Source organism: Phascolarctos cinereus, unplaced genomic scaffold (genome assembly GCF_003287225.1).
Source record: "Phascolarctos cinereus isolate Bilbo 61053 unplaced genomic scaffold, phaCin_HiC Scaffold_9;HRSCAF=440, whole genome shotgun sequence".
Lineage (NCBI taxonomy): Eukaryota > Metazoa > Chordata > Mammalia > Diprotodontia > Phascolarctidae > Phascolarctos > Phascolarctos cinereus.
The window spans coordinates 232,896,006-232,923,133 of NW_027556402.1; the positions used below are offsets into that span (position 1 = coordinate 232,896,006).

The following is a 27,128-nucleotide window of genomic DNA, read 5'->3' on the forward strand; positions in this document are numbered from 1 at the left end:
GCTGCACATCCTTCTGCCTACCTATAGCTCCCATCTAGAAGACTCTCCTCCAAATTCTACCAATCATTTGGCTCATGCATTTCCCTTCTCTTCATTTCTCCAAATTCTACCAATCATTTATCTCATAGCCTTCACAGACTTCCCTCTAGGAATTCCTACAAGACTTTATATATAACTGAGCTCTGGAATGTGTTGTATAAATATATTTTGTCACTTAAATACTTAATAAGTATTCATCTTAATAACAGGTGACATTTGTGAAGCATTTAAAGGTGGTAAAACCCTTTACATTCATGATCTCCTCTGATCCTCACAGCAACTTTATAAGGTATCTTACTTGGTATAGATATCTCACCTATGTGAGTCCTGCCTCTGACATATTGGCTGTGTGATCTTCGGCAACTCACTTAATTTCTAAGTGTCCAGGGCAGCTCCCTAAGATTATAAATTGAAAAAAAGGTGCCAACCTGGATTGGTAGAGTTTCCTTACCTGAGAGTTCCCTATATCAGTGGAATCGCAGCTCCAACCCCCCAAAGAATCATTCAAATCCTGGTTGTCCTGACTCCAAATTCAGCATTCTATTTATTGCACCATGCTGTGTCTCTTCTTTTGGTTTTAAAAATGTGAAAAAATGTTAAGGGAAGGGATAGGATTTTATCCTCCTCATATATCTCCCACCTCACCTCTGAGGAACAGTGTTTCCACTCTCCACTTCTTTTTTTTTTTTTAATGAATAACCACAGCCTCTGGGATTTTCCATGGACAGCTACAAACCTTAACTGTTTTTGATCACTTGCCTTTCTCTGTATCCCCAGGACTCAACACAGCGGCAGACCCACAGGAAGCATTTAATGAATGCTTTTTGAAGCATGGAGCTGGACCAACTTATGCTTCTGTTTGTCCTTAGAAAAGCAGAAGGCATCTCCAGGGATGACTTACTCTTAGGAGTAACTGAGGAGGGAAGCCTAATGATATGAGAAGACCCCCACAAGAACTTTAAAAGGGAAAGAGTGTTTGCCAAGGGACAAAAACAAACATTCAAGAAAACACACATATCTAGGGATGGGAGAAGAGAATAACCAGGACCACTCCCACACCCACCTACGCCAATGCTCTTCTTCCAGCTTTAGAAGACTTTGTGAATTACCTTTTATACATATTGGCTGTTTCCCTGACCATTCTCCATTTGGTTGGCACGTTCTTTGCTCATTGCCACTTAGAACATATGAATGGTTGCAAAAGAAGGACATGGTGGTGCCAATTTTGGCATAGCGCCCATTTATGAGCCCACTGCCTTCTGAGGTCCTCCTGTACCCATTGACTGGGCCTCCTGGGTCGGAACAGTTTTTTTCTTCCAGCACTAATGATGGAAATAAAAGAAAGAGAGAGATATGAAACATTATTAAAATTTGGAACGTTCATTTTTAGGAACAAATCATGCAATGTTTTATATTGAATTTAAGACTGTCATTCAAAAATTAATCAACACCAGTGATTCAAAGTCGCCATGGATAGAAAACTCCTAAACAGAAAATTCATCTAATAAAAGTGTTTTCTTGGTGTATCCTTAAAACCAGAATGTCATTTTTGAATCTGGCATCAAAGTCTAGCCTCAAAAGCACTTGTTCTTCTTACAGTGATGGGAATTTTTAGCTTCCTTTGGAAGTTTCAGCATGAGCATGTTTAAATTTAAGTTGTGCACATTCAGAAAAAATATGAACATTTCTGAGATTTTACATTCAGCAGGAATAGTTTAGTGGATGTGACATTTTGGTTGTCTTGTTCTGAATGTTGGTTTTGTTGTCTCCTGAACTTGGGCTATGAAATTAGGCTGGTGAGTTTCATCCTTGTTTTCCATCAATCTCATTTTCTGACTGAAGCATATAGCCAGTAGGTGGCTAGCCACTTCCTATGTTACTCACTCTAACCAACCAATAACTTTGTTCACTGAACTTAACAATAATAACATCAACAAAACCCTCTTGTGCTGTTGTTCAGTTGCGTCCTACTCTTCGTGACCCCATGGACTATATTGCTCGTGGGATTTTCTTGGCAAAGATACTAGAATGGTTTGCCATTTCCTTCTCCACTGGATTAAGGCAGACAGAGGTTAAATGACTTACTCAGGGTCACACAGCTAGTAAGTGTCTGATGTCACATTTGAACTCAGGTCTTCCTGACTCCAGCCCCATCTTTCTATTCACCTGGCTGCCAACAGACCCCTACACTTCCTTTTTATAATGCAGATTTCTATTTCAGTCTAAAATCTTTTCACTAACACTTGCTAAGAAAATCTTTCTATCCTTTAACTCAAGTTGGATGGGAATTTAAAGTGTAAATGGTATCACAGGAAATCTTGAGAACAATCCCAGATTCTTTCTAGACATCCATTTTCACACTTCTTTGAGAGAGGTAACATTTTATTTTGAAGATGGGTAATCTAAGGTAGTGGCATCAACCTCATAGAAAAGGAGACCACTAATCCGTACATAAGGATACCTTTGAATGGCATTTTGACTTAGTTTTAAGATGTAATATTATCTATGTTTTATTCTACTTTTATTTATTTTGTTAAATATTTCCCTATAACATTTTAAGCTCGTTCCTGCATTGTTGTTGATACCTCTGAGCTAACTTGTAGACTGGAAGGAGATTTGTACAACGTCTCAGAGTGAGTCCATTCTAGACCTTCAGTTTAAAGGTCATTAGAGATTTGTCCAACCAGTGACTTCCTTTAAATAATCTCTTCTTGGGCACAAGCTCGCTTATACCTTAAAACAGGCACTATTCAATGCAATGTAGCACTTGTAAAGCCATTTCCATAATCTGCTTTCACTCCCTCCCTCCCCATAACTCAATACTTGTTTACTGAGGATGAAAATAATTTCAAATCTTTAAGTTTAAATAACAACAGAAACAAATTAAACACAAGCTATTTGGTATACTGTCACTTCTATTGCATAAACTTTGTTGCTTGCCTAAGTTGTAGGGAAAATATTTAGTGAAACGGAGTTTCTACCATGGGCATACCCATTGGATTCTAGGAAGTTCATCTGGATGCTCCTTGAACCTTGACATGAGATAAAAGGGATCCCACTAGACCCAAACACCTGGAGCCATGAACTATCAGTGAGAACTACCAAACTAGGGTTTGCACACCCAAGTCACTCTAGGATATCACCATTCCTTTGCCTTCTGGAGGCACACAGAATGATTTTAAAACCATTGCCATAAAATGGTGGGAATCACCAGACCTAATAAAAATACAGGAAAGGCAAATTGCTGTTGGCAAAACAACAACTAAGATGCTAACTGACTATAAGAAGCCTCTTAAGCTACATTCCCCAGAGACTAGCACTTGGTCTGGTACACAGTAGGCACTTAATAATTACATGCAGATTGATTGATTAGAACCTATGGGAAGCAAAGGAGAACCTGGTCAATTTGCAGATAGGCCATATTCTGGGAGAATTGAAATTTTCCAACACACAAGTTTCAAGGCTTTCCCTCAGCTTGCTTTCATTGAACCTAGTAGCTGGTTGCCTCTTCTCTGCAGTAAATGTTATGAGTCTGATGATTTCCTGTGAACAGAACTCTGACCAGGAAGCCCCTCACAGGACCTTATATCCACTAGATTTTTAATCGACTTAGAAAGTAGAGAGTGAAAAGTGCCCCTTCAACTGATATGGGAGAGCTATAGCCTAGTCTCTATTTCTTTCATCATAGTCCCCCTTTCTGGCCTTTGTGAATGGAGTACTGGACAACGTCAGTCAGACCTTAGTCCAAACCCTTCCTCTGATACAAACTGTATGGCCATAACCAAGTCATTTCACTTGTCTGAAACTCAGGCAATTCTCTAAGGTTTATTTACTAAGTTAGAGAAAGGTAGTCCAATCTACTTTGATGAAAGATTTCCCATAGGGCAGCCACCTTCATTATAGAAATGACTACTCCTGGGGCTTAGGAATGTTATTTAGATTCAAATCTTCCCTCATAATAAGTGCTTAATAAATTCTCTCTCTTTCTCTCTCTTTCATTCTCTTTTACTCTCTCTCTCTCTCCCTCTCTCTCTCTCTCTCTCTCTCTCTCTCTCTCTCTCTCTCTCACACACACACACACACACACACACACACATACACACACACACACATACACACATATACACGTACACACAAGTTCTAAGCTGTCATCAGGATGAAATGAGAGAGGTTATCATGATATTTGGAACAGATAGAATGCAAGCTCCTTGAGGGCAGAGACTTCATTTTCATCTTTGTATCTCCAGAGTCCAACACAAATTCTATAATGCAGGGGGGGATTAAAAAGTGATTGCTTGCTTGATCAATTGAGTAAAATCTAGGGGAGTCAGAAGAGAGCTGAGTCAATTCCTAGACAGGCTAAAATGGTAGGGCATTGACATTTCCCAACAAAGAACCTTCAAGAACTTGTGAGAGAACCTTCATTATTAAAGCACATTGGTCAACCTGGGAGAAAAACAAGCAAATGGCACCCTTACCACAGGCTGGGTCGTGTCTGGTCCAGCTCCCATCAAGCTGACAAAAGGCGACCCGACTGCCTTTTAAGCTGTACCCTGGGAGGCACCTGAAGTGAACCTGGGCCCCATATCTAAGATCACTTCCTTCCACCAGCCCATGGGCAGGAACACTTGGAGTCCTACACATCACCACTGAGCATTCAGATATTTGAAAAAATCCACTTTGTTACAAAAACACGACTTTCAGAGGAGTCCAGACCACATATGTTAAAGCATTCAAAAAGGAGAAAGAAAATCATTTAAAATGCCCCTAGGAGGAAAACCAGAACTTTATGACAGGTACATGTAATCTTGGCATTGGAGGGAAGAGCATACTTCATTTTACCTGCTGGCATAATTGGAGGCTAAAACTCTTATTGCATTTATATTTCAGAAGGCAGACCCATCTCCGACCCACCAACGAACACTGTGATTTTTATAGACTTTCTCTTATCACCTTTGGATGTTAAAGTTTCATTTCACCCATACAGTTTCCACTGAAGCCAATCATAGGCACTTATATTTGTCACCTGGGAGAGTGGTTAATTATTCCAGTCTGCTATACTACCCCGAAACAGCCTCTCATGAGCCACAAGGCCAAGTTTAGCCTCAGCAGGACTAAAAGTTGCACAAAGGTCAGTCATGCAGTAGACTTTGATTGGATTTCTTAATCTCACCCACTGGTACCATTTGAAAGGCAAAATACCCTTTTGAAAGAAGGAAGCATCTCAGCATCTGCAGGTGTGATGGAAAGTGGGCTGGACCTGGAGTCAGAGAACCTGGGGCCCTGCTGCTCACTGACTTTGAAATGTAGATGAATCACTAAGCCTTGACAAACCTCAGTTTGCTCATTTGTAAAATAGGGATAATAATAACTGTCCAGATTACCTCACAGGGTTGTTGCAAGCCTCAAATGAGCTGATATGTGAGAAAGTGTTTTCTCAAACTGTAGACATAAGATAGTAATAACATTAAAGAAGATATTAAGAGCACAGTAACCCTGTTTCTTTAGAGATTTTAACAAGTGAAACCTGACCAACCATTCCAAGCAAGGGAATGGGAACTTGAAAATATGCATAAGTCAAAGGTTTTTATAGAATTAAGGTAATACTGAATTAATTGATCTATGACAACTGAGAACAGAAGGTTAAGATATACAGTCCCAGAGCTATTTATTTTTTGTCCGTGTATTCCCGGTCCCTAGCACAGTGCCTGATATATAGAAATAGGAGGTAGGCCTATGATTTCATTGGTACAGGGAACTTCTGGGTAGGAAACTCCCTCTACTAATGTAGATTGGCACCTTCTCCACAACCTATAGTCTCTGAGATTTACCAGGAGCACTAAGAGGGTAAGTGACTTGCCCAGGGTCACACAACCAGGAAGAAATGGGATTTAAATCTGAGTCTTTCTGACTCCATGGTTGACTCTCTATCCACCATATCACATTACCTCTTACCTGATATATAGTAAACAATTAATCAGACACTTATTAAGCATCTACTATGTAACAGACACTATGCTAAGTGCCAGGAATACAATGATGGAAATGAAAGAATTCCTGCCCTCAAGGAGCTTGCATACTAACTAGGGAGAAAACCTGTACTATATATGCATATATTCATATATATGTATTATTGAGAAAATTGATTCACTGAGGACCCCCTACTCAAACTCTAATCAATCCATCCTCCATATAGCTACTAGCTCGATATCCTTAAAGCAAGACTTTGGTTGTATAACTCCCCTGCTCAAGAAACCCCAATGGTTCATGCCTATAGGATAAAACTCAAACTTTTCTATTTGTTTTTTAAAGCCCTTCACAGGTTGGCTCCAGTCTACCTAGCTAGACCTATTGCACATTCCTCTTCTTCATATACTCTACATTTTGACCCAAACTAGCCTTACTAGTCACTCCCTATATTAGACATTCCCTTTTTTTCTCCATATCTTTCTTTGCCCAGGCTCTTCCCCATGCCTGGAATGTACATCATTCTCACTGCTACCTCACTGAATCCCTGTATAAGTCTCCCCACATCTGTCCTCCTAAGCATCAATCCTGATCCCATCATTTGCTAATACCCTCCCCTTGGTAATTACTTTGAATTTATTTTGGTACTAATTTGTGGTTAACTATTTTCTGTACATGTTTTATAGCAATAGAATTTGTGATTCTTGAGGGAAAGGACTGTTTTCTTTTTGTTTGTTTGTATCCCAAATGTCTAGGACAGTGACAAGTATATAAAAGATGCTAAATACAGGCTGTTTGAATGAATTTTTTAAAAAAAGCAAAGTTGAGAGAATTTTAGTAAAGATCAATAGAGGAAGAAACAAAAACAACATTGTCATGGGATAGAATATAAACCAACTGGTCAAAAGAAGTAAATGATAAGAAGGAGAACAGCAGGTGATGCACGGATCCAGTGCTACCCAACTTGCATTTTACTTGTTTTCTTTGTTAAGAGCATTGACTTTCAGACTAGGGAGGACAGGACAAAACAGCTTCACAGGCAGTTGGAAATCAAAATAATCAAAGAAATAGGAAGATAGAATAAAGTGTTCTCAAAAACTTATCAGGCAGTGGTATACTGCATCTTAGGGTACTGAAAGAATCAGCAGATGTAATTGCTGAACCACCACTGGTGATCTCTCAAAGACAGTGACACAAGAATGGAGAAAGGGCAAAGTCCTCATTTTCAAAAAAATAGGTAAAGGGTGCAGTCTGCAAATTATAGAACAGTGAGCTTGACTTTGATTCAGGCAAAATTCTAAGAAAGGATCATCTCTTTCCTAGGTGATTACAAAACTAGCTAAATGACTGTACCAAAAAATTGGTCATGAATGAATTAATCTTAGCTCTGGCAGAGGTCTGTATTGAAATGCCTCAGGGATCTGTCCTTGGTGCTACTTAACATTTTTTATTAGTAACTTGGATAAAGGCATAGATGCCATGCTAATCACACTTGAAGATAACACGAAGGTAGGATGAATAGTTAAGACATTTGAGGACAAGTAAAGATTGAACAAGGTCTTGACAGTTACACAGAATTACAGGCCAAATCCAGCTTTAAATACATACATACATATATACTATACATACATACATATATATATATATATATATATATATATACACACACACACACACACACACACACATATATGTATGTATGTATACACACACACATGCACACACACACATACACACACATATGTATATATTTAAAATCCAACATTTGGGTTTTTAAAAATTGCTTTACAAGTATGGGGCAACACATTGTGTGAAAAAGGTCTGGAGATTTTAGTCAATTGTAATCCCAATGAATTAACCAAGCAGCCAAGAAAACAAATGTAATTCTAGAGTACATTATGGAAGGTGTGGTATCCATAATGCAGGAGGTGACAGTCCTAATGTACTCTGCCCTGGTCATATTACATCTGAAGTATTATGTTCAGTTCTAAGTGCCTTATTTTGGGGAGCTAAAACACATCCAGAGGAGAGTGACCATGATAAAGAGGTGACCAGACATGAAGCCACTCAAGAACCAGTTAATGGAAATGGGGATGTTTAGGTTGGAGAAGAAAAGATATGAAGGGAGAGGAGACAATTTTCTATCTTCAGATACCTAAAGAACTGGCATGGAAGATTAATTGGATTTCTTCATATTGATCCCAAAGAGAAGAATAAAGAACAATAGGAGGAAGCTGAAGAGTCATGGTTGAACTCAATTTGATAGAAAAGTTCCTGAACTTCTAACGGTTGGCTGGCAGTACAATGAATTCCTTCATGAAGTAGTTGATTCTCCATTAGAGGTTCCTTTTAACTCAGATTTTGTAATTCTGGGTTAGCATAGTTGTTAAAGTAAAAAAAAAACTTTGAAATAATTTAGCCTAAGCCACTTATTGGTAACTGAAGCCAAATGCTTATTTATCTAAGTGACTTAAAATTAAGAAAATCTGGGGCAGCTAGGTGGCACAGTAGATAGGGCACCAGCCCAGGAGTCAAGAGGACCTGAGTTCAAATCTTATCTCAGACCAGATATTTGACAGTTACTACCTGTGTAACCCTGGGCAAGTCACTTAACCACAATTGCCTTGCCAAAAAAAAATTAGGAAAAGCTAATATTTGAACTGAGGTCTTCCTGTGGGCACACAGTAGGTCTTTTATAAATGCTTATTGATGGATTCATTCATATACAGTTCTTTTTTCATAATACTTCATTACCAAACCCAAACTAAAAACTTTCACATCTATAAAGTCATCACTTGGGGAGTTCTCCAGCTGAGTTTTCAATGTATATTTGATGTTGAATATGTGAATAAAAACCTGGTAAATTTCAGTTAAACATATAGATATTTTGAATTATAAACCTAGTTTGCTACCGTGATAATAAGATCTGCATAGTAGACAAACAGCAATCCAAGCTATTGAGTAAAAAGTCTCACCAGGAATTTTTCTTCTCATACACTGTTTAATTCATTGATGAGAATGTGAACGGAGAGTCTTCCATGGAATCTTTAAGTCTACTAGCAAATGTCTCTGCCTGGTTACCACTACTCCCTTCTCACTCCCTTCTCCACCAGTCAGTGTACAGTTATCTACTTTCCTGTGAACTCAGGTCTACCTTCAATCTTTTATTTTGTTTTATTTTTAACTTTAAAAAAAAACCCTATTGCTGTTACCTCTTTTTCTATCACCTTCATTTCCAAATGTCTCTTTGCTCCCCTCCCTTCCCCAGAAATACAGAGAGCAGAATTTCATTCTTTTAATTATAAAGTATTCAATGACTTTTCCATCAAGTCCCTCCAGAAACTCCACACTTCTCAAAGACCTAACTCTGAATATTAAAATCCATAACCAAGCTTACCCTGGGTTGGTCTAAGTATTCCTCTCCAAAGCCTAATCTCAGGGTAATCCCTACACAATGGATGTTTCTTGGTCCCTGAGGTCCATGCAGAACACATTGATCCAGACTTCTGGGTTGCCAACCACAGAATCTGCTAATTCATTTCTCTTGATCTAAAATGATGAAAACTTCTAATTTGTGTGTCTATTTTGGACAGCCATTGAGCACATTCCTTTATTTCCTCTCATCTGTTTCCTGGACCTTCTGGAGTATCAATTCATATCGCAATGTCTTTGAAAAAAATCATATATAAAGCACCTTGTCATTCAGGTATCTTATGGCTGAGTCTTCTCTGTCTGTTAGACTCATATGCCTGTCTGAATTTCACCACAGCTTTGGAATTCAGAAAAGTCTTCCTCTTGAATTATTCTGATTTTTTAAAAAACACCTGTTTATCTCTCTTTCAGACACTCTTCATGCTCCCTTTTCATCAAAATCTCATGGGAGCTTTTTACCCCATTTCAAAATTTTTATATGGTATGTTCTTATGTAATGACAAAGTAAAATCTTAAACATATGAATCTCTGGCCTAAGTGAGCAGCACGTTCCTGAATTTTTAAGCAATATGTTCCATTTCCCTATTGCTTTTGGAAAGAAGCCTGAGAATGGAAACTCACCAGACTTTGAATGCAACTTCATTCTATTTCTTTTTTGAAAGAAGCATTCTGGCAAGATTTCTTATTTATTACATTGCTGATATTTCAAATAAATATGGCAGATAGTATTCAAGACAAAAGTAATATATTAGGGGCCAATTCTCAAGTAATCTGAAATATGGCAGAATGTCAAAGTCTTGGGAGAAAAAAAAAATCTCAGACTAACTTGTCACTCTTCAACAAGTAAATAGGAGAATATTAATAACTACTGACCATTGGCAGGGTGGCACAGTGGATAAAGCACTGGACCTGGAGTCAGGAAGACCTGAGTTCAAATCTAGCCTTAGACTCTTACTAGCTATGTGACTCCAGGCAAAGCTCTCTTTGCCTCAGTTTCCTCATCTGTAAAAGGGTAATAATAATATTTCCAAGGTTATTGTGAGGATCAAATGAGATATTTGTAAAGCATTATATACCTTACAAACCTTAAAGCATTATACAAATGTTATCTATTATCATTATTGATAATAATAATTGTATCAGTAGGGATGTGTAGATCTAGAAAAACTTGTAGTATGAGAGAGTTGCCTAGGGTATTGAGAAGTAAAGTGACTTTCCAGGAATCACACAGTCAAAATGTTTCAGAGGTTGGATTTGAATCCAGGTCTTCCTGGCCTCAAGGCTGATTCTTTGCCCATTATTCCATATTCCTTCTTTAATCAAGTAAGGCATAAAACAAGGAGCCATTTGCTTGCCATAGGCATTTGCTATTATGAGAGAGGATGTCCAACACAGAGTGTAGATGGAAGAAAGATCCTTTGACAATAATGAGGTCCTCTGAATGCTCTTATTTAAGAATTACTGCTGACTGCATTGAATCCTTGAATATTTTAATCTTCTAAATGAGATCTAAAATTTTTCTAAATAGTTCAGGCCTGACTATCTACATAAGGAACACCAAGTGGATAAAGCCTACCTATTGTGGAGACTGTAATATATTGTTGGATGCACACTCCATAGAGCCAGTCCATTGTTGTATTTGTCTTGGGCAGATATTATCTATGAGTAATGAGTAATGAGAATTGAACTGAAGGAGGACGGCATGTCAAATGGTCTTTGAGAAATTGGGCATTGATTTTAAGAACCCCACTCCCCGAACTCCTCCTTGGAACAAAAGCCTATCTTTTTAACAACCATATTTTTCTGGTGGTAGCTGCAAATTATAGAGACAATGGTCTCCAAATAATTTAAGTCCAGGATGATCCAAAGGGTAACAGAGAGGCATATGGTGACATGAGTCAGTTGCAACAAATCATTACCAATAAAGACTTGCACGATAGAAGTAAAATAAAGGATGGAATCAGAAAAGAAAACATGCCACTGGACATGTTGGGAGAGAGAGGGATATGCCTTGACAGTCATGAAATGTCAAAAGTTCTAGAAGAAAGACCTCCAGCACATTGTATGGGCAACTCCTAAAGGATTTACAAGATACAGACAAGAGTTTTGTAGGACCAAGAGGGCTTGGACAGATTTCAATTGGCATCGTTTGAGGAAATATCCACACTGATAAGATCCAAGAACTATACATGAATTTTTATGTGCATTGAAGAAACACTATGAAGTAGGTCACCATAACTACTCATTTTACAGATGGGGTGATGTTACTCAGAACTGTGATGTGATTGCTCTAGACCACATAACAAAAAAAATGCTAACACTAGCAAAACATGCACAAGGCTCATAAAGAAACTGTAACACAGACACACCCATGATTGTGACCCTGTGGGTCTAATGGAATGATGTTCCTTATTCACAATTTGGAATAAACTTAAATTTCTCAGTTCTCAAAGCATCGCTGTCAGGGTTGTGACCAACAAGTTTTACCAGTGGAAAAGACAAGGCAGAGGTGGTTGGTGATTTGTTTTAGAAAAAAGCACATGCTGATAGAAAAGTATAAATTAAAACTTGGGGGATTCCCAGATCATTGTCTTGTGATCATATCACCAGCCTTCTGACTCACATTAATATAGGGATATGTTGCTGGTGGAAAAACAGAGCTATTGATCATGTTACATATGTAGCTTTCCTCAGTTGACCAAGATGAAACCCAGAAACAAGCATAGTAATCCAATTCTAGCCCCACAACAATCATAGGTTACTCAATTTAAAGCCATAAGAAACCTTAGAGTTCTAAGCCCCTCATTTTACAGATGAGGAAACTGAGGCCCAAGAGATGGGACTCATTGAAGATCATACGACTATTAAGTAATTAGCTAAAGATGGTATTTAAATCCAAGCATTCTAATGCCAAATCCAATGGTCTTTTGAACTACGGAGTGATGGAGATAGTATTGGGCTTAGAGTTAGGAATACCCAGGTTCGGATTCTGCTTCAGTCATTTATTAGCTATAAGACCTCAGGCAAGTCATGGAACTCCTCTGGGCCTCAGTATGCTCATCTGCACAGGGTTTCACTCAATGGCCTCTTCCGGTTTACTTCAGTAATCCTAAGAACCTATCCCATCTTATGCAAATGTCAACTGAACAATCAATAAAGTGTCTGCCTGAGGAAAACTGTGAAATGGACAAAGGTCATCTTTGGGACCCCTGCTCTCTTCCAGTATCTCACCTCCCTCTGCCTCTATGTTCATCTCAGTTATTGTAGCCTAAGCGGTATTAAGGCTTAGTGGATGGACTGGTGACCATGGAATCAGGAAGACATGGGATCAGTCTAGCTCTCTGCACTTCAACAATAATAGCACAGTGCTTGGCATTTAGTAGACACTTGATAAGTGCTTTTGACGGATTAAATGATATATATATATATATATATACATATATATGTATATATATGTATATATATATTATATATAACTTTAAGGTTTGCAAGGCAATACACACAAATATGTAATATATATGCATATATATGTCTATTATGTGTATGTGTATTATATGTGTGTATATATGTGTGTGCATATATAGGTATATGTATATATACACCTATGTGTATATACATATGTGTATATGTATGTATGTATGTATATGTGTGTGTATATACATATATACACACATATATGTATGTATATTGGTTGATTCTCACAACAACCCTCTCTGAGGTAGGTGCTCTTATTCTCCCCATTTTACATGTGAGATAACCAAGGCTGAGAAAAGTTAAGTGACTTGCCTAGAGTTGTGCAGATTGGAACACAGGTCTTCCTGACTCCAAGACTCTATCCATTATGTCCCTAGCTGTCACACTTGCCAGCTTTGCAACCTTGGATGTAGAACTTAATCTCTCTGTATCACAAATGACTCTCTAAAATTTTACTAAATCATGGAGAGGTTGGAAATAGTTCCCATATCTTCTACACCAGACTTTTCCAATTAAGGAATCCTTGTTAGGAGTAATCAATCTTGTTGGTAACCATAATAGATCATAAGGAAGACCTGATTAAAAGTTACCAGGGCAGGACAATTATCATGTAACCATTTCATCAGCTGATATGTTTTGCACCTCAAATAATTAAGGATTGACCAGAGGCATTCCCATCTCCTTAGAACAACTGTTTTCTAGTGAAATCTAGACATCTGGGGAACTTGTATTTAATGTTTATTCTAATAAGTTAGAATAGAGATAGAGGCTAGGGGCTGGACCTGTACTTTAATTTCATTAGGGGACTTCCAGATGAGGAAACTCCCTTTATGAATACAGATTGCTTTCTCTATAACTTATTTAGTCTTCAAAAGTTGTCTGAGGCACTGAAAGGTTAAGTATGCTGTCGAAGGTGACACAGGCAATCTATACTATTTCATTTGATCCTCTCATCAGATTTTAAGGATTCAATTATTATCTCAGTGTTGATGATTCTCAAATCCTAACCCCTTTACTGATCTCCAGCCTTTCCTCTCCAACTGCCTTTCAGACATCTTGAATTGGATGTCTGGTAGAAATCTTAAAGTCAACACATTCAAAACTGAACTCATTAGCTTTCCTCCTAAATCCTCTCTGACTCCCAACTTCCTTATTAATGTCAAGGGTACCATCATCCTCCTAGTCACCCAGGCTCACATTCTAGAAGTCATACTCAACTTCACACTTTCTCTCCTCCCCAATATCCAATCTGTTGACCAGGCTTGTCAGTTTCACCTTTGTAACATCTCTCACCTTTCTCTCCTTTGACACTGCCTTCATCACTTCACTCCTAGATTATTTCAATAGTCTGCTGGTTAGTCTTCCTGCCATAGTCTCTCCCCCCTTTTAATCTATCTTCTACTCAGTGGCCAAAATGATCTTCCTAAAGTGAAGTTTTGACCATGTCATCCCCCAACTCAATACATTCTTGAGGCTCCCTATCACCTCCAAGTCAAATATGAGATCCTCTGTTTGGCTTTCAAAGCCCTTCATAACTTAGATTACACACAGACACACACAGACACACACCCTTTCCAGTCCTCTTACATATGATACATCCCCGTGACACTGGTCTCTTTGATGTTTCTTGAATGCTATGTTCTATCTCCCAACTCTGAACACTTTCTATGGCTGTCCACCATGCCTAGAATTCTCTCCCTCTTTATCTGCATCTCCTGGTTTCCCTGAATTCCTTCAAGTCCCAGTTAAAATCCCACTTTCTTCAGGAAGCTCTTCTGGATCCCCCTTGATTCTAGAGCCCTCCCTCTTTTAATTATTTCCATTTTGTCCTGTTTATGTCTTGTTTGTACATAATTGCTCACATGTTGTCTCCCTAATTATTCTGAGAGCTTCCTGAGAGCAAAGATTTTTTTTATATTTCTTTGTATCCCCAAACTTTAGCTCAGTGCCTGACACATAGTAGGAACTCAATAAATGTTTATTGGCTGACTGAGTGACTGAGAAGTCTCTTCTTCACATTATTTCTCCCAGTCTTTTTTTTTTAACTTTTTCACTTTTTAAAACTTTTTTTAAAAGCATATTATCTAAAAAGGATAAAAGCCACTAATGATATTGCAATATTACTATAAGGAAATTGTGCAGGCATCATTATTTACTCACTTTCTATATTCTGCTTGGTTATTCAGGAAAAAGTGGAAAGAACAAAAGAGAGAGGCCAAGAACTATTCTTTTTCTTTGTTTAGAACTATTTAGAGGCCAAGAACTATTCTCTACCTTTGTTTCTCTATCTGATTACATCTCTATCTGGCTTTGTCTCTCTCCCCTCATTTTTTAAAAGCACAAATTCTCCACGAATCCCTAATGTTCTTTCCTCTATATGATAATAAAAGAAAGTGGGCAGGTCAAGTGGGCTTCATGACTCATTGATTCTGATTTCAATTCTTGTTATTATTGAATGATGAAAACCAATGCTGTGATAGAGACCTTGTCTGAAACAATTGATTATACTAATCTTATTCCTATGTTTTATAAAAGAAAACCTCTTCACCAAGTCAGGGTTAGTCACCTTGTCCCATGTTGTAATTTTATATGATGCTTCTACCACCAGTCAGCTGGGTTTGCAGAGGAAGGCTGGGGGTGGAGGGAAATGGGGGCAGGAATTTGATTCAACTCAAACCTGCATGTATTCCCTGGGTGGCGTGAAGTTAGTCCAGATTATCTAGGAATAAGACATCCATTTAGGGTTGGCATAAGGAAAATCCTACTATCAATTAGAGCTGTCCAAAAGTGGAATAGCCTGACTCAGGTAGCAATGGACTTCCTTTTGCTGAAGGTCTTCAAGCAAAAGCTAGATGACCATTGTCAGGTAAATGTGTTACAGAAGAAGATTCTTTCTAGATGTGGCTTAGACTCAATGGCCACCAAGTTCCTTTTCAAATCTGAGGTTTTATGACCTCTGAAGCGATGCCTCTGTAATCTTGGTGTTCATGTAAGGACATGACTCACTATCACTGTTCTCTGTACCCATTCTTTCTATGGACACTGTATTTGTAGGAAAGTGCACCTCCTATAGCTACTGTTATATTTAATTTTAGTCAAAGCATTTGCTTTGAACTAATTGTATGTATTGGCTAATTGTTAATGGGAAGTTCTTTGGGGAGAGGAAGGGAACACTCATAACTTTTAGTGTTAAAAGTAGCCTTTTGCAGGGTACCACCCTCTATATCCTCAACCTATGAGAATGAGCACAAGTTGGGGGAGTATCCTAGAAGGAATATTATACTTAGGATAAAAAAATTTAGAGCTGGAAGAGACCTTAAAGTTTCCTTTAGCAAGTGAGGAAATTGAGACCCAGAGAGATTTGTCTTGCCCAAAGTCACCCAGATAATAATTGATAGTGCCAGGATTTGAACCCGGTTCTTCTGACTCTAAATGGAGTGTCCTTTCCACTATACCATATTGCTTCCTGTTGATGAAGCACATAGGACTACTAACCATTAACTTGGTCAAAAACCATGGCTGAGGGCAGATTCTTCCTCCTAGGAGCTTGGTATTTGGCATATTGCCTTCCATAGGATTCTTGGGAAATGTGATTTATCAGAAGACTACAAATTTCTTGAGCGTGCTGACTGGTTTTTGCTTTTCTCTGTACCCTCATTTCCTTGCATATAAGAAGTGATTAATATGTTTGTTAGATGGGGTTGGATTGGTTACAGGTGCAGAGGTGACATCGCTAGAATTCATTTTGTTCATTACCCAGTCTAGAAGTGTTTATTCTTGAGGCCAAGAGGCTGGTTTGTCTCTGTTTCCTTATTTTTCATGACTGCTGATGGTGGGTGGATACTGGACCATGACGTTATTTCTATTGGGAAAGTGAGTCAGAACATCCTACAGTCTTATTATCTTCTTTTTAGTCACCACTAATCCACCAATTACCACCCCAAAGGCAAGGGGGGACCGCCCTCAGTCTGTTTCTCCTCACCCACAGTTCTCTAGTGTGGCTTCCATTCGTATTTCATGCCTCTTGGACAAATGAAATGAAATTTTTCCCACAAAGGTCTTCACCAACCAAGGATAATGAGACTGACCAGTAATGTAATCCCCACTGAAGACCAAACTCTTTTCATGCCTTTCCAACCAATGGAATTCACCCCTCCCTCCCCTGGGTGTTTTGCAGCCTTCTACTTCTGTGAATGAGACAGTATCCATGGGAAATGATGGTCGAGTCACACACACTGTTATTTATTCATCCGGCAGCAATTTGGAGGCTGTTGCTTACAATTAGCTGCTTGATCTTAATCACTATTGTCCTTGGCCCCTGGAACACTGTGTCTTTTGGAGACCACTTTTCCGGTATTCGGATGGCCTACTTAATTAGACAATCAGGACTGTCTGTGCTTAGGCTACTGGGAAGCTGAGTAAAATCTGAAAATTCATTGCCATTTTGCCTCCTGTCTGAAATCTGAAATCAACCCAGCATATCCCCATTTACCCTCAATCCCTAAGTGACTGGAGAGTAGCTGAGTGGTCGCAGGTACCTCCATAGCAACTTGACTACCAAGCAGAATATTCCCCCAGCAAATTATGTCTAGACTTACCCTAATCTCTCAAAGCTTCTGATTCTTATAGTATTTACAGAAACTGACCCATAAAAGAATAAAGCCTCTCCCATCTCTGCACCTTTCCACAGGCTATCTTTCTCATACCCAGAATGTTCTTCCTCCACACCTCTACCTTTATGGTATGCCTTGGTATTCAAGGCTCCATTCAGGTAGGGTCTTCTACTGAAAGCTTTTCATGATACCCCTAATCATTAAGTGAATGATGTCTTCTTCCAATCAAAAATTACTTTTACTTAGGTTTGTACATTCATTGCACTTATTTATGTATATATCAGAACCCTCTTCTCCTTCCTCTCACACCAGTAAAATGTAAGCTCCTTGCAATAAGAGATTTTAAAAAATGTTCTGTCTTTCCATACTCAGCACCCAGCTCCATAGTTCACACATAGTAGATAACACTTAAACTAATACTTAAATGAATTTAATACTGTGCATTTGATGACTTGTATTTATTCTCTTTATATTTTATTCTATAGATATAGATATATTTCCTTGGTTTCTCCCTCATTAGAATGTAAGCTCCTTGCTATGGGGGATTATTTCATTAATTGTATTTGAATCCTCCACACCTAGCACAATGCCTGATGCATATTAGGCAATTCATAAATGCTTATAGATTGAGCATTGAAGCTACTGAAGCTCAAGGAGGTCACATTTTCCATTACTCAATTTATGCATGTAATAGCAGAGTCTTGATTTTAATCCAGGTCTTCTGACTCCAATCCAAAACATTTGTACTAGACAGCTAGTTGCCTAGGTGTAAATGTGAACCACGCAGTTGCCAGGGTTGACAATGGTGATAAATACTATTGACCTGCAGTTAAGTGTGGGTATATCAACTAAGTTCCAAAGGCTCGAGGGGATAAATCACAGGAAAGCTTCTTGTAGACTATGCTTATATCCTTAGCTAGAAAAGAGAAGGGACTTGTTTTCTTTGATGGAGTCACCAACACGAAGGAAAAATAATGTTAAATGACCCTTAATAACTCAATATGGACCAGAGAACCAAGAAAGGAAGTCTCCACCCACAAATGCAGTGAGAAGTCAGAACAGGCAGCCTGGCAGGGAGGGTGAGTCAGGGAGGTATATTAGTCCTTCTCAGCTGCTCCCCTTCTCATTCTCTCTCTCTCTCTCTCTCTCTCTCTCTCTCTCTCTCTCTCTCTCTTCTCTCTCTCTCTCTCTCTCTCTCTCCCTCTCTCTCTGTCTCTCTGTCTCTCTCTCTGTCTCTCTCTCTTTTATCACTTTTGTGCTTCCCTCTTTCCCAATAGGGAGGGATGAGGTCATCCTGAGCTAAGGGGGCTCAAGGCCATCCATCAGGAGTTGAGATGGGATGTCTGCCTCCTCCTACCACAAGCAACAACCTCATATCTGCCTCCTGCCAATAAGTCCTGTCTTGCTGATCTCATCTCCAAAGGCAAGCACAGGAAGCTTATGTAAGCACCAGGCAGAAAGAAGCCCTTAGTAACCTGAGGGCCAGTTTGACTCCTTTATTACTGATGGACCACAAGTGCTTTTTCACCTTGGAAAAATACACAGGATACAACTTTATACACAGGCAAATTGTTCATAAGGCTATCCCTTTTCATCTTGTTATTGGGCAAAAATTATCTTCATTCCACAGTGCACTGTCTGGTAAAGTGTCTCCCTTTGTGCACTTAACCCAAGTGCTGGACTTGAGTGTGAATCTTGTCTCCAACACTTACCAATTTTGTCTCCCTTTGTCTTAATTCCCTCAAGTGGAAAATGAGAGTGTCAGGAAAGATGATCTTAGAGGTCTCTTTCAATTCTCTACCTATGATCCAAGGAATATAACTATCATACATATTACCTTGATATTTGGAAGTAGCTTTTTCTGGAACCCATGTGTCCTCTGCTTGGCCAAACTGGATTTATTATAGCCCCACAAACACATCCCCTGCTTACCCACTACCGTGCCTTTGTGCGACTCAACAATTTAGCTAGCGTCTATTAAGCACCTACTGTATAACAAGGCACTGCACTAGGAGCTGAGGCTACAAAAACAAAAATTAGCCTCCATTAGCCTCCACAAGCCTCTGTTGCATTGGTGAGGAGAGGGGATGAATACAACATATATACAAAGTAACTTTGAGTTGTAGCAATGTAGGGAGCACTGAGAATTAAGATTGTTGAAAAAGACTTCAGGCAGTCAATAGCATTGAAGTGAGCTTGAAGGCTACTGGGGACTCTGGGGAGGGAGGGAGCAGGAAGGAGGGCACTGCAGGAGGAACAGCCAAGGCAAAGTCACCAAAGCGGGAAGCAGGATGTCATTTAAGGGAAACAGCAAGTCTGGAGGGAATGGAGCTTCTGTGAAGAGGAGAAGTGTGACATCAATCTGGAAAGGATGGGCTGGAGCCAGATCTATGCCTCCCTTGAATTCTCGTTCTATCAATACGACTATTTCTGTGCATTTGAGGGTCTGTCATAAGGAGGAAGAGGAGGAGGAGGAGGAGGAGGAAGAGGAGAAGGAGAAGGAGCACACTTGTTCTCTTTAGCCCCAGAGACCAGAAGCAGGAGCAATGGCTGGAAGTCACAAAAAGGCAGATTTAGGCTTGATATCAGGAAGGACGTCCTAATAATTTTCATCTCAGTCATATCCAACTCTTTGTGACCTCATTTGGAGTTTTCTTGGCAAAGATACTGGAGTGGTTTGCCATTTTCTTCTCCAGCTCATTTTCCAGATGAGGAAACTGAGTCAAATAGGGTAACTGATTTGCCCGGGGCCACACAACTAGTATGTATTTGATTTGCATTCAGAAAATTGAGTCCTCCTGACTCTAGACCAGGACCTCTATACACTATGGCAACATCTAGCTGCCCTCCTAATCATTAGAGCTATCCAAAGTGGAATGGGTGATAAGTTCCCCCTCTCTGGAGGTCTTTGAGCAGAGGCTGGACAACTACTTCATTGATATAATGTAGTGGGGATTCTTTTGCTTATGGGTTGGACTAAACTTCCTTCCAATTCTTGAGTTCTATGATCCTGTAATTCCTACCCATCATTCAAGCCTCAGCTCAAATGCCATTTACACTATCAAACCTTATCCTGTTTCCCTCATTAGAAAGAATTTCTCCTCATCACTAGCAATAGCACTATATAATACACTTCCTATGCTGTGCTTTCATTTTCAACTTTATTTTATAGTCACTTACATGCATATATTTTATCCACTAGCAAACCGTAAGCTTCATGATGTCAGGGATCACAGAAGTAAGCACTGTGGAATGCACAAAGATGATGTTCTACTGGACTAAATGATATATTTTTTTACTTATCATGCCATCTTTTATTAGAAGCAGTTCGTCCCCAGGCAAAATCTTGTAATTCCTGTCTTTTAAGCCATGGTCCAGAAACCTAAATCGAATTCTCAGATACCATTTTCTTAAGCTAACTGTTCACTTCTCAAGTCTAAATCTAAATCTGAATGGGATTGTACCTTCTTCAGATATCCTGGCTCTGCCATTTTATTACTTGTGTGAGCATGGCTAACCATTTCTCAGCTTTTGGCCTCTGTTCCCTCATTTATAAAATAGCAGTATTTGACTAGATTGCATATAAGGTTCCTTCCAGTTCCAAAATCTATGAGTCTGTCTTCTGAGAAAAGTCTACCTAGACTCTGGTCATATGTTAGGTTCTGCTCTTAGCTACCTCCCAGTATAATGGTTCCTGTGTACCTCTCTCATCCTGGTCACAGAATCGGTTCTGTCCTGGGTCTTTCTACTGTCTTGCTTCTCCTCCCCCAAAGATTATCTGTAAAGCACTGATGCCCTGAGAAGTTAAATGAGCAACAATGGGCTGACAGACACTCCATACATTAAATGAATGAGCTCTGAGTCTCAGTGAAAGAAGCAAAACAACTCATTAACACAGGGGCACAGTATTTCTCAGACCTGGCATCACGACGGCCCTGTGTGTATCCACAGATCCACTTTCTCCTCTGATCTTTTCATTTATCACTTTTAATAGCCCCATTTTTCAGGCTTTCCAAGACCTCAAAAGTTTGCCTAATCTTCATGCCAGATGCATTCGTACTTTCCCTGGTCCACCAATTCCATGACGACAATTACACTGGCAATGTCTACTTTTCCTTTAAGCCATACCTCCTGGGTCCCTCTCTCTATCTGTATGCAGAGCATTCTATTAATCAAGGGATACTCAATGGTGGCTTATTCAGTGCCCAGCAGGGGTCAGAGATGCCAATTGGCTGAAGGGACATAGAAGGTCTCCTAATTGAACCCTGGTGGCTTGCATTAAGCCCCTAAATCCCTGGGAAAGTCATTTTACATCACCTAATTTGTAGAAACCTATGTTGTTGTTCTAACCCTTGTCCACAGACTCACTCTTTTTCTTGCTGCCAAATTACCAGAGGTAAGGAAAAGGATCTGTCCATGGTCCATTTGAAGCTCTGATATGGTGAAACCAATAAATGATGCTGTTAAAGAAAAAAGATGACTCACCTGAGAGAACTCAGGACAGTTTGCATCAATCCCAGGTATTCTGTGGCATATTACTCATCTCCCTGTGATTCTAGAAAAGATTGCCCCCCTCTTCCCAGGGGCCCTAGTACGTCACCACTGCCTCAACACTAATGCTTCAGAGAAAATCCCAAAGTTCTTAATAGTCTCTGCTGATGCATAATACTGGCTCCCACTTAAAAGCAAAAGCATAAATTGCACTGAGTTCTGAACACTCTTTTCTTTCTTGCTTTTGGGTGAGTCTACTGGGAAACCTTTAGATGTTCTGGGAACCAAATGAGTCCAGAACCGCCATTTTGCTTTAATTGGTGGAAGTCCCTTGAATTTGAAAAAAGCAGCATCGGAGATTGAAGTGGAAGCATTGTGCCCCCAGATTTAGTCCTGTTGAATTAGCCTTCATTAGGATGCAGAGCAAAACATGACCATCAACTGGGCCAGACAAACAAAGGAAACATGGAAATTGGAGCAGAGTAATGCATCCTTTTCACCCCAAACTTTCAAAACAAGATTCCGACCATTTACTTGAGAAGTCCATTTTTTGCTTTCTTGTCCCATACAAAGGAAACAGGAAACTAAACTTCAGAGGAGAAAGGGCCCCCTATTCCCTTACATGGTGGGCCAGGGTGGCTGGTGATTGCAGAGGGGGGAAAAGGGAGGTTTGCTTGAGTGGAGAGAGGCTGGCAAGAGAGAGCGCTGAGAAGGCCCAACTCTGTGCTCCAGTGTGACCCCACTCTAGCTGGCACTTAAAGCACCCTAAAGAAATAGGAGATGGCATTTTTGCTATGAGAAAACTACTAGCAGTAAGAGAAGTTGGGGACAGTACCCAACTCTGGGATTCCAAAATGATGTACCCACAGTGTTTCCAACATCTAATACTGAAACAATTATTAGACTATCCTCAACTTTCTCTCCCATGGACTTCAAAGACTATATTCTTCAAAAAAGAAAACTTATTAGACCAAGAGGAATCCTTTTAAAAAGACACATTTTGTAGGTAACCAAGAATGAATGCTAGTTTCCAAAATGTTGGACTTTCTCCAAACATTGTTACCTTGAATCATGATAAGAACAACTTATCAGAAGAGAAATAAATGATTGTGAAAAAAAGAAGAACAGTAGCTAGGTCGTTTAAGGTCCTACTGATCATAACTACCACTGCCTAAGTCTGGAAAGAGGCCACAATTTTAGGGAAGGGCTAATGGGACAAAGCAGCTTTTAGTTTACCAGGTGTATTTAGTTGGGTGAGCAAATATGTGAATCATGACTTAAAGCATTCTATCTGGTAGACTGGGAATTGGACAGGGAATCTAAAACCCTCAGCTCAATTCTGTGTTTTGCCATTGAGTCACAGAGTCTCCTTGGCCTTTCTGTGTCTCCATTTCCTTACCCTACTGAATGGAAATTCAGTCATAGATATTTGCAGAATCATGGCATTTATAGAATTCAAAGGGATCTCAACCAACAGCAAGGCCATCCCATAAAAGAAATTCTTACCGTAACAAACTTGATGAGTGGTCGTCCAATCTCTGTTTTAAGATCTTTAATGACAGGGGATCCCACCTTCCTTACTTTGGACAAATAAGTTTTTCCTAAGCATTAAAAGATTCCACAAACCAAATGGGAAAAGACCATGGACAGGGATTCTTTGGAAACAATCTGTCTTTTTTTTTTCACCTCTTGAATAAATGACCTTGTTGCAAACCAGTAAATAGCTAATACTTATATAGATCTTTCTGGTTTGAAAATCACTTTACACTCATCATTCCATTTGCTTTTCACAACTACCCACAAAATAAGTACTGTTCTTAGCCCCATCATACACATATTGTTTAGGGGTTTTACCTTTGATGTTTCCTCCCTGAGTTTTCTGGAAGTGATCTGAAGAACACTGAATCTTCTAGAAAAGGAAAACTCACCTAAATACTCAACCCAAAGTCAAGCTCCATCTGACAATTTGTTGGCATCAATTGTATCTACTTTGCATTTATTTCCTTGAATACATAGAATCATAAATTATAGCTGAAGGACACTAGAGATCAGTTACTGCAGTCCTCTAATTTTGCAGATGAATAAATTGGGACCAAAATAAATGAAGTGATTTATCAAAGGTTCCATGAGCAATAAGAGATAAATGGAGTAATCTAACCCAAGTTCCATGACACCTTGGTCATAAGGTGTACTCTTATCATTGTACCACAACATACTGCATCTTCCTAATAGAATGCAACTTCTCTGAGGGTAAGAGTTGTGTTTTCCTTTGTTACTCCCAGTGTCTAGTACATTGTTGTGCAGGGAAGTACATGGACAAGACCAGTAACTTCATTGGTATTGGGAACTCCAAGGGGAGGAAATTCTCTCTACCAATACAAGTCAACATCTTCCTATGCAACAGAGTCTTAGAGAGTTTCCTAGACCCCAGGAGTTAAGTTTCTTGTCCACAGTCATACAACCAATATGAGTCAGAGGCAGGAGTTCTTGGCTTTGAAGACAGCTATCTATTTAATAGATGATACACTCTATATGCTTTGCACATGGTAGGCACTTAGTAAATGTTTGTTGAAGGCAGGAAGGAAACAAGCATTTATTAAGTGCTTACTATGTGCCAGGCACTTCACAAGTGTTATCTCATTTGATCTTCACAACAACCCTGGGTGGTAGGTGCTATTATTACCCCCATTTTACAGTTGAAATAACTGAGACAGAAAGAGCTTAAATGACTTTACCAAGGTCTTTGTTTCTATCCATTGATTCAAAAATTGCTTATTGAGATATTGTGTACTTGCTTTTGTAACATTTTGGTTATGGAAATGGAAAGAATTGAATTCTCTTCCACAACCTATGCAATGGGACTTTTCAAGTGATCCGAGGGCAGCAAACTATATAACTAGTCTTGTGTCACATACTTGGTTGAACTGGTTAACCCGTAGTCGGAGCATCTGGGTTCTGTTCTTCCAAATATGAATAAATGGCATATTCACAATTTTTGGACCAACTTCTCCAAAGGCATTTTGGCTCATGAGATGAGACACAGAAACTACCTTCACTCCAACATTTAATTCAGTAAGCCTTTGTTAAGTACTTACTATGTGCAAGGCACTGTGCTTGATACTAGGGAAACAAAAGTAAAAGTAAATGCCAGACCCAAGAATTTGTGGTTAATCCTACAGGCAACGGGGAGATATCGACAATTTTAGAGAGGTAGGGGAAACTAGAGAAGCAGTAACATGGTTAGCTCTGTGTTTTAGGAATACCAAGTGGTGACTACATGGACAATTGATTGGAGAACAGAGAGACTGGAAGCAGGGAAACAAATGAGGAATCTGTTGAAAGAATGGCCCAATGGAATGAGCACTGGTTGTGGGATTTCATATTCAGCTGCTGCTTACTATGCCAATGTGACTTTGGACAACTCACTCAACTCCTTTCCACTTCTGTTTTCTCATCTGTAAAATGAGAGGGTTGGAATACAAGACCTTTGAGGTCTATTCCATCTCTAGATCTGTTATCTTATTCCACATGTGAAGCCTTCTCTTGACTAACATTAGCAAAGCAAGCCAACAGCATTCCTTAAGCAGCTACACTAAGCACTGTAGGTGCAAAGAGAGGATGGGGGACAATCTGTGCCCTGGAGAACCTCACAGCCTAATGATATCATAGGGAAAGCACTGAATTTAGGGCATAAGACTAAGATGTAAATCTCGGCTCGACTATTTACTGGTGACTGGGAAAATATCTTCACTTCTAGCATTTATATGTAACTTAAAGGTTTGCAAAACACTTGACATTTGTTATCTCATCACACCCTCATAATCACCATGACAGGTAGATGTTATTCTCATCTTCAGGGTCATACTCATTGTAAGTGTCTGAGGAAGTATTCGAACTTAGATAGCTGACTCCATAGAGTACAGCAGTACTCTGCTTTTCATACCACTTTTCAAAGCGATAATATATGTATGTGAAGCATTAAATGCCTGTGGTGATCATTCTATTCCCCTAGTTCTCTTTTAAATCCTGGCGGTGTGAAAGAAAATCAAGGCAGATTTTACAGATGAAGTTCATGATCTGTCTCCATGAGGCTTTTAGAAACATTTTATGTATGAAGTTTCGGAACAAAATGAAAATAAATATTTTGCTTTTCTGTACTGCATAGATATGTGCCACATGTTTGCTTCTGCCCCAAAGCCTTATAAATGCACAAGATGGTTATTTAAGCATCCAAGGTAAATGGATTCCTCTCTACCTTCCTTTCCTCTTCATCATCCAAGTCAAAGCTAAGAGCACTGAACTTTTAGCAGTCATCAGTAACACCAGTGGCTGGACCAAATGGACGTTATTGAAATTTTTTCATGGGTTTAAAGAATGAGAAGGGGAAGGAATCTAAGAAGTCCTTTAGAACCACTTGATTTTACACTGAGCAGATGTCTAGAAAGGCAATAACCGTTGCTAAAAAGTATGGAACATTATCAGGCTGGGGACCTAGTATGGGTTTCCTGAGGATCCTAATAAATGGTCTCTGAGGGTGGTCCAAAGCTAACTAGTTGTAAGTAATTCTCTTCTAGGCTCTATCCCTGGTACCTGCTGAATCAGAACCTCCAGATCTTTTAAGTTGGAAGGGACCATCTCAAGACTCAAACAAGTTTCCCATACAGTGGTCATTCAACCTTTGCTTGGAAACTTCCAGTGCTGAGGAGTTCACTACCTCCAAAAGCAACAGGTGCTACTTTTTTTATGACAGTTCTAATAGTATGGAAGTTTTTCCTTATATCAAGGCTAAACTTGCCTCTCTGAAACATTTGCCCATTTGCTCCTACCCTCTAGGCCCAAGAAAATCAAATCTAAGCCCTTTTTCATGTGATACTCTTTCAAATATGTGAAGACAGCTATCCTATCTCCCCTAAATCTTCCCTTCTCTGTGACAAACATCCCCAGTGCCTTTAACCCAATTCTCATATTGCAGTATCTTAAGGCTCTTCACAATCCTCATCATATTCCTCTAGATCAGGGAGTTTTACTTAACCTGGGGTCCATGAACTTGTTTTTGAATTTTTTTAATAATTATTTCAATATAATTGGATTCCTTTGAAATCATATGTATTT

General features: G+C 39.3%; 1 protein-coding gene across 2 annotated transcripts in view; it reads right to left on the reverse strand.

Annotated features, from left to right (window-relative positions):
* The window catches only part of PAMR1 (peptidase domain containing associated with muscle regeneration 1), a 101,060-nt gene that overhangs the window by 13,302 nt on the left and 60,630 nt on the right, over positions 1-27,128 (reverse strand). Inside the window, exons 7-8 of one of the 2 annotated variants that reach the window (XM_020963927.2) lie at positions 4,518-4,688; positions 1,149-1,361 (exon numbers count right to left, since the gene is read on the reverse strand). In XM_020963927.2, the coding sequence (XP_020819586.1) occupies positions 1,149-1,361; positions 4,518-4,688 (384 nt within the window). The remainder of the gene's footprint in view (positions 1-1,148; positions 1,362-4,517; positions 4,689-27,128) is intronic. The other variant, XM_020963928.2, reaches the window with a different exon arrangement.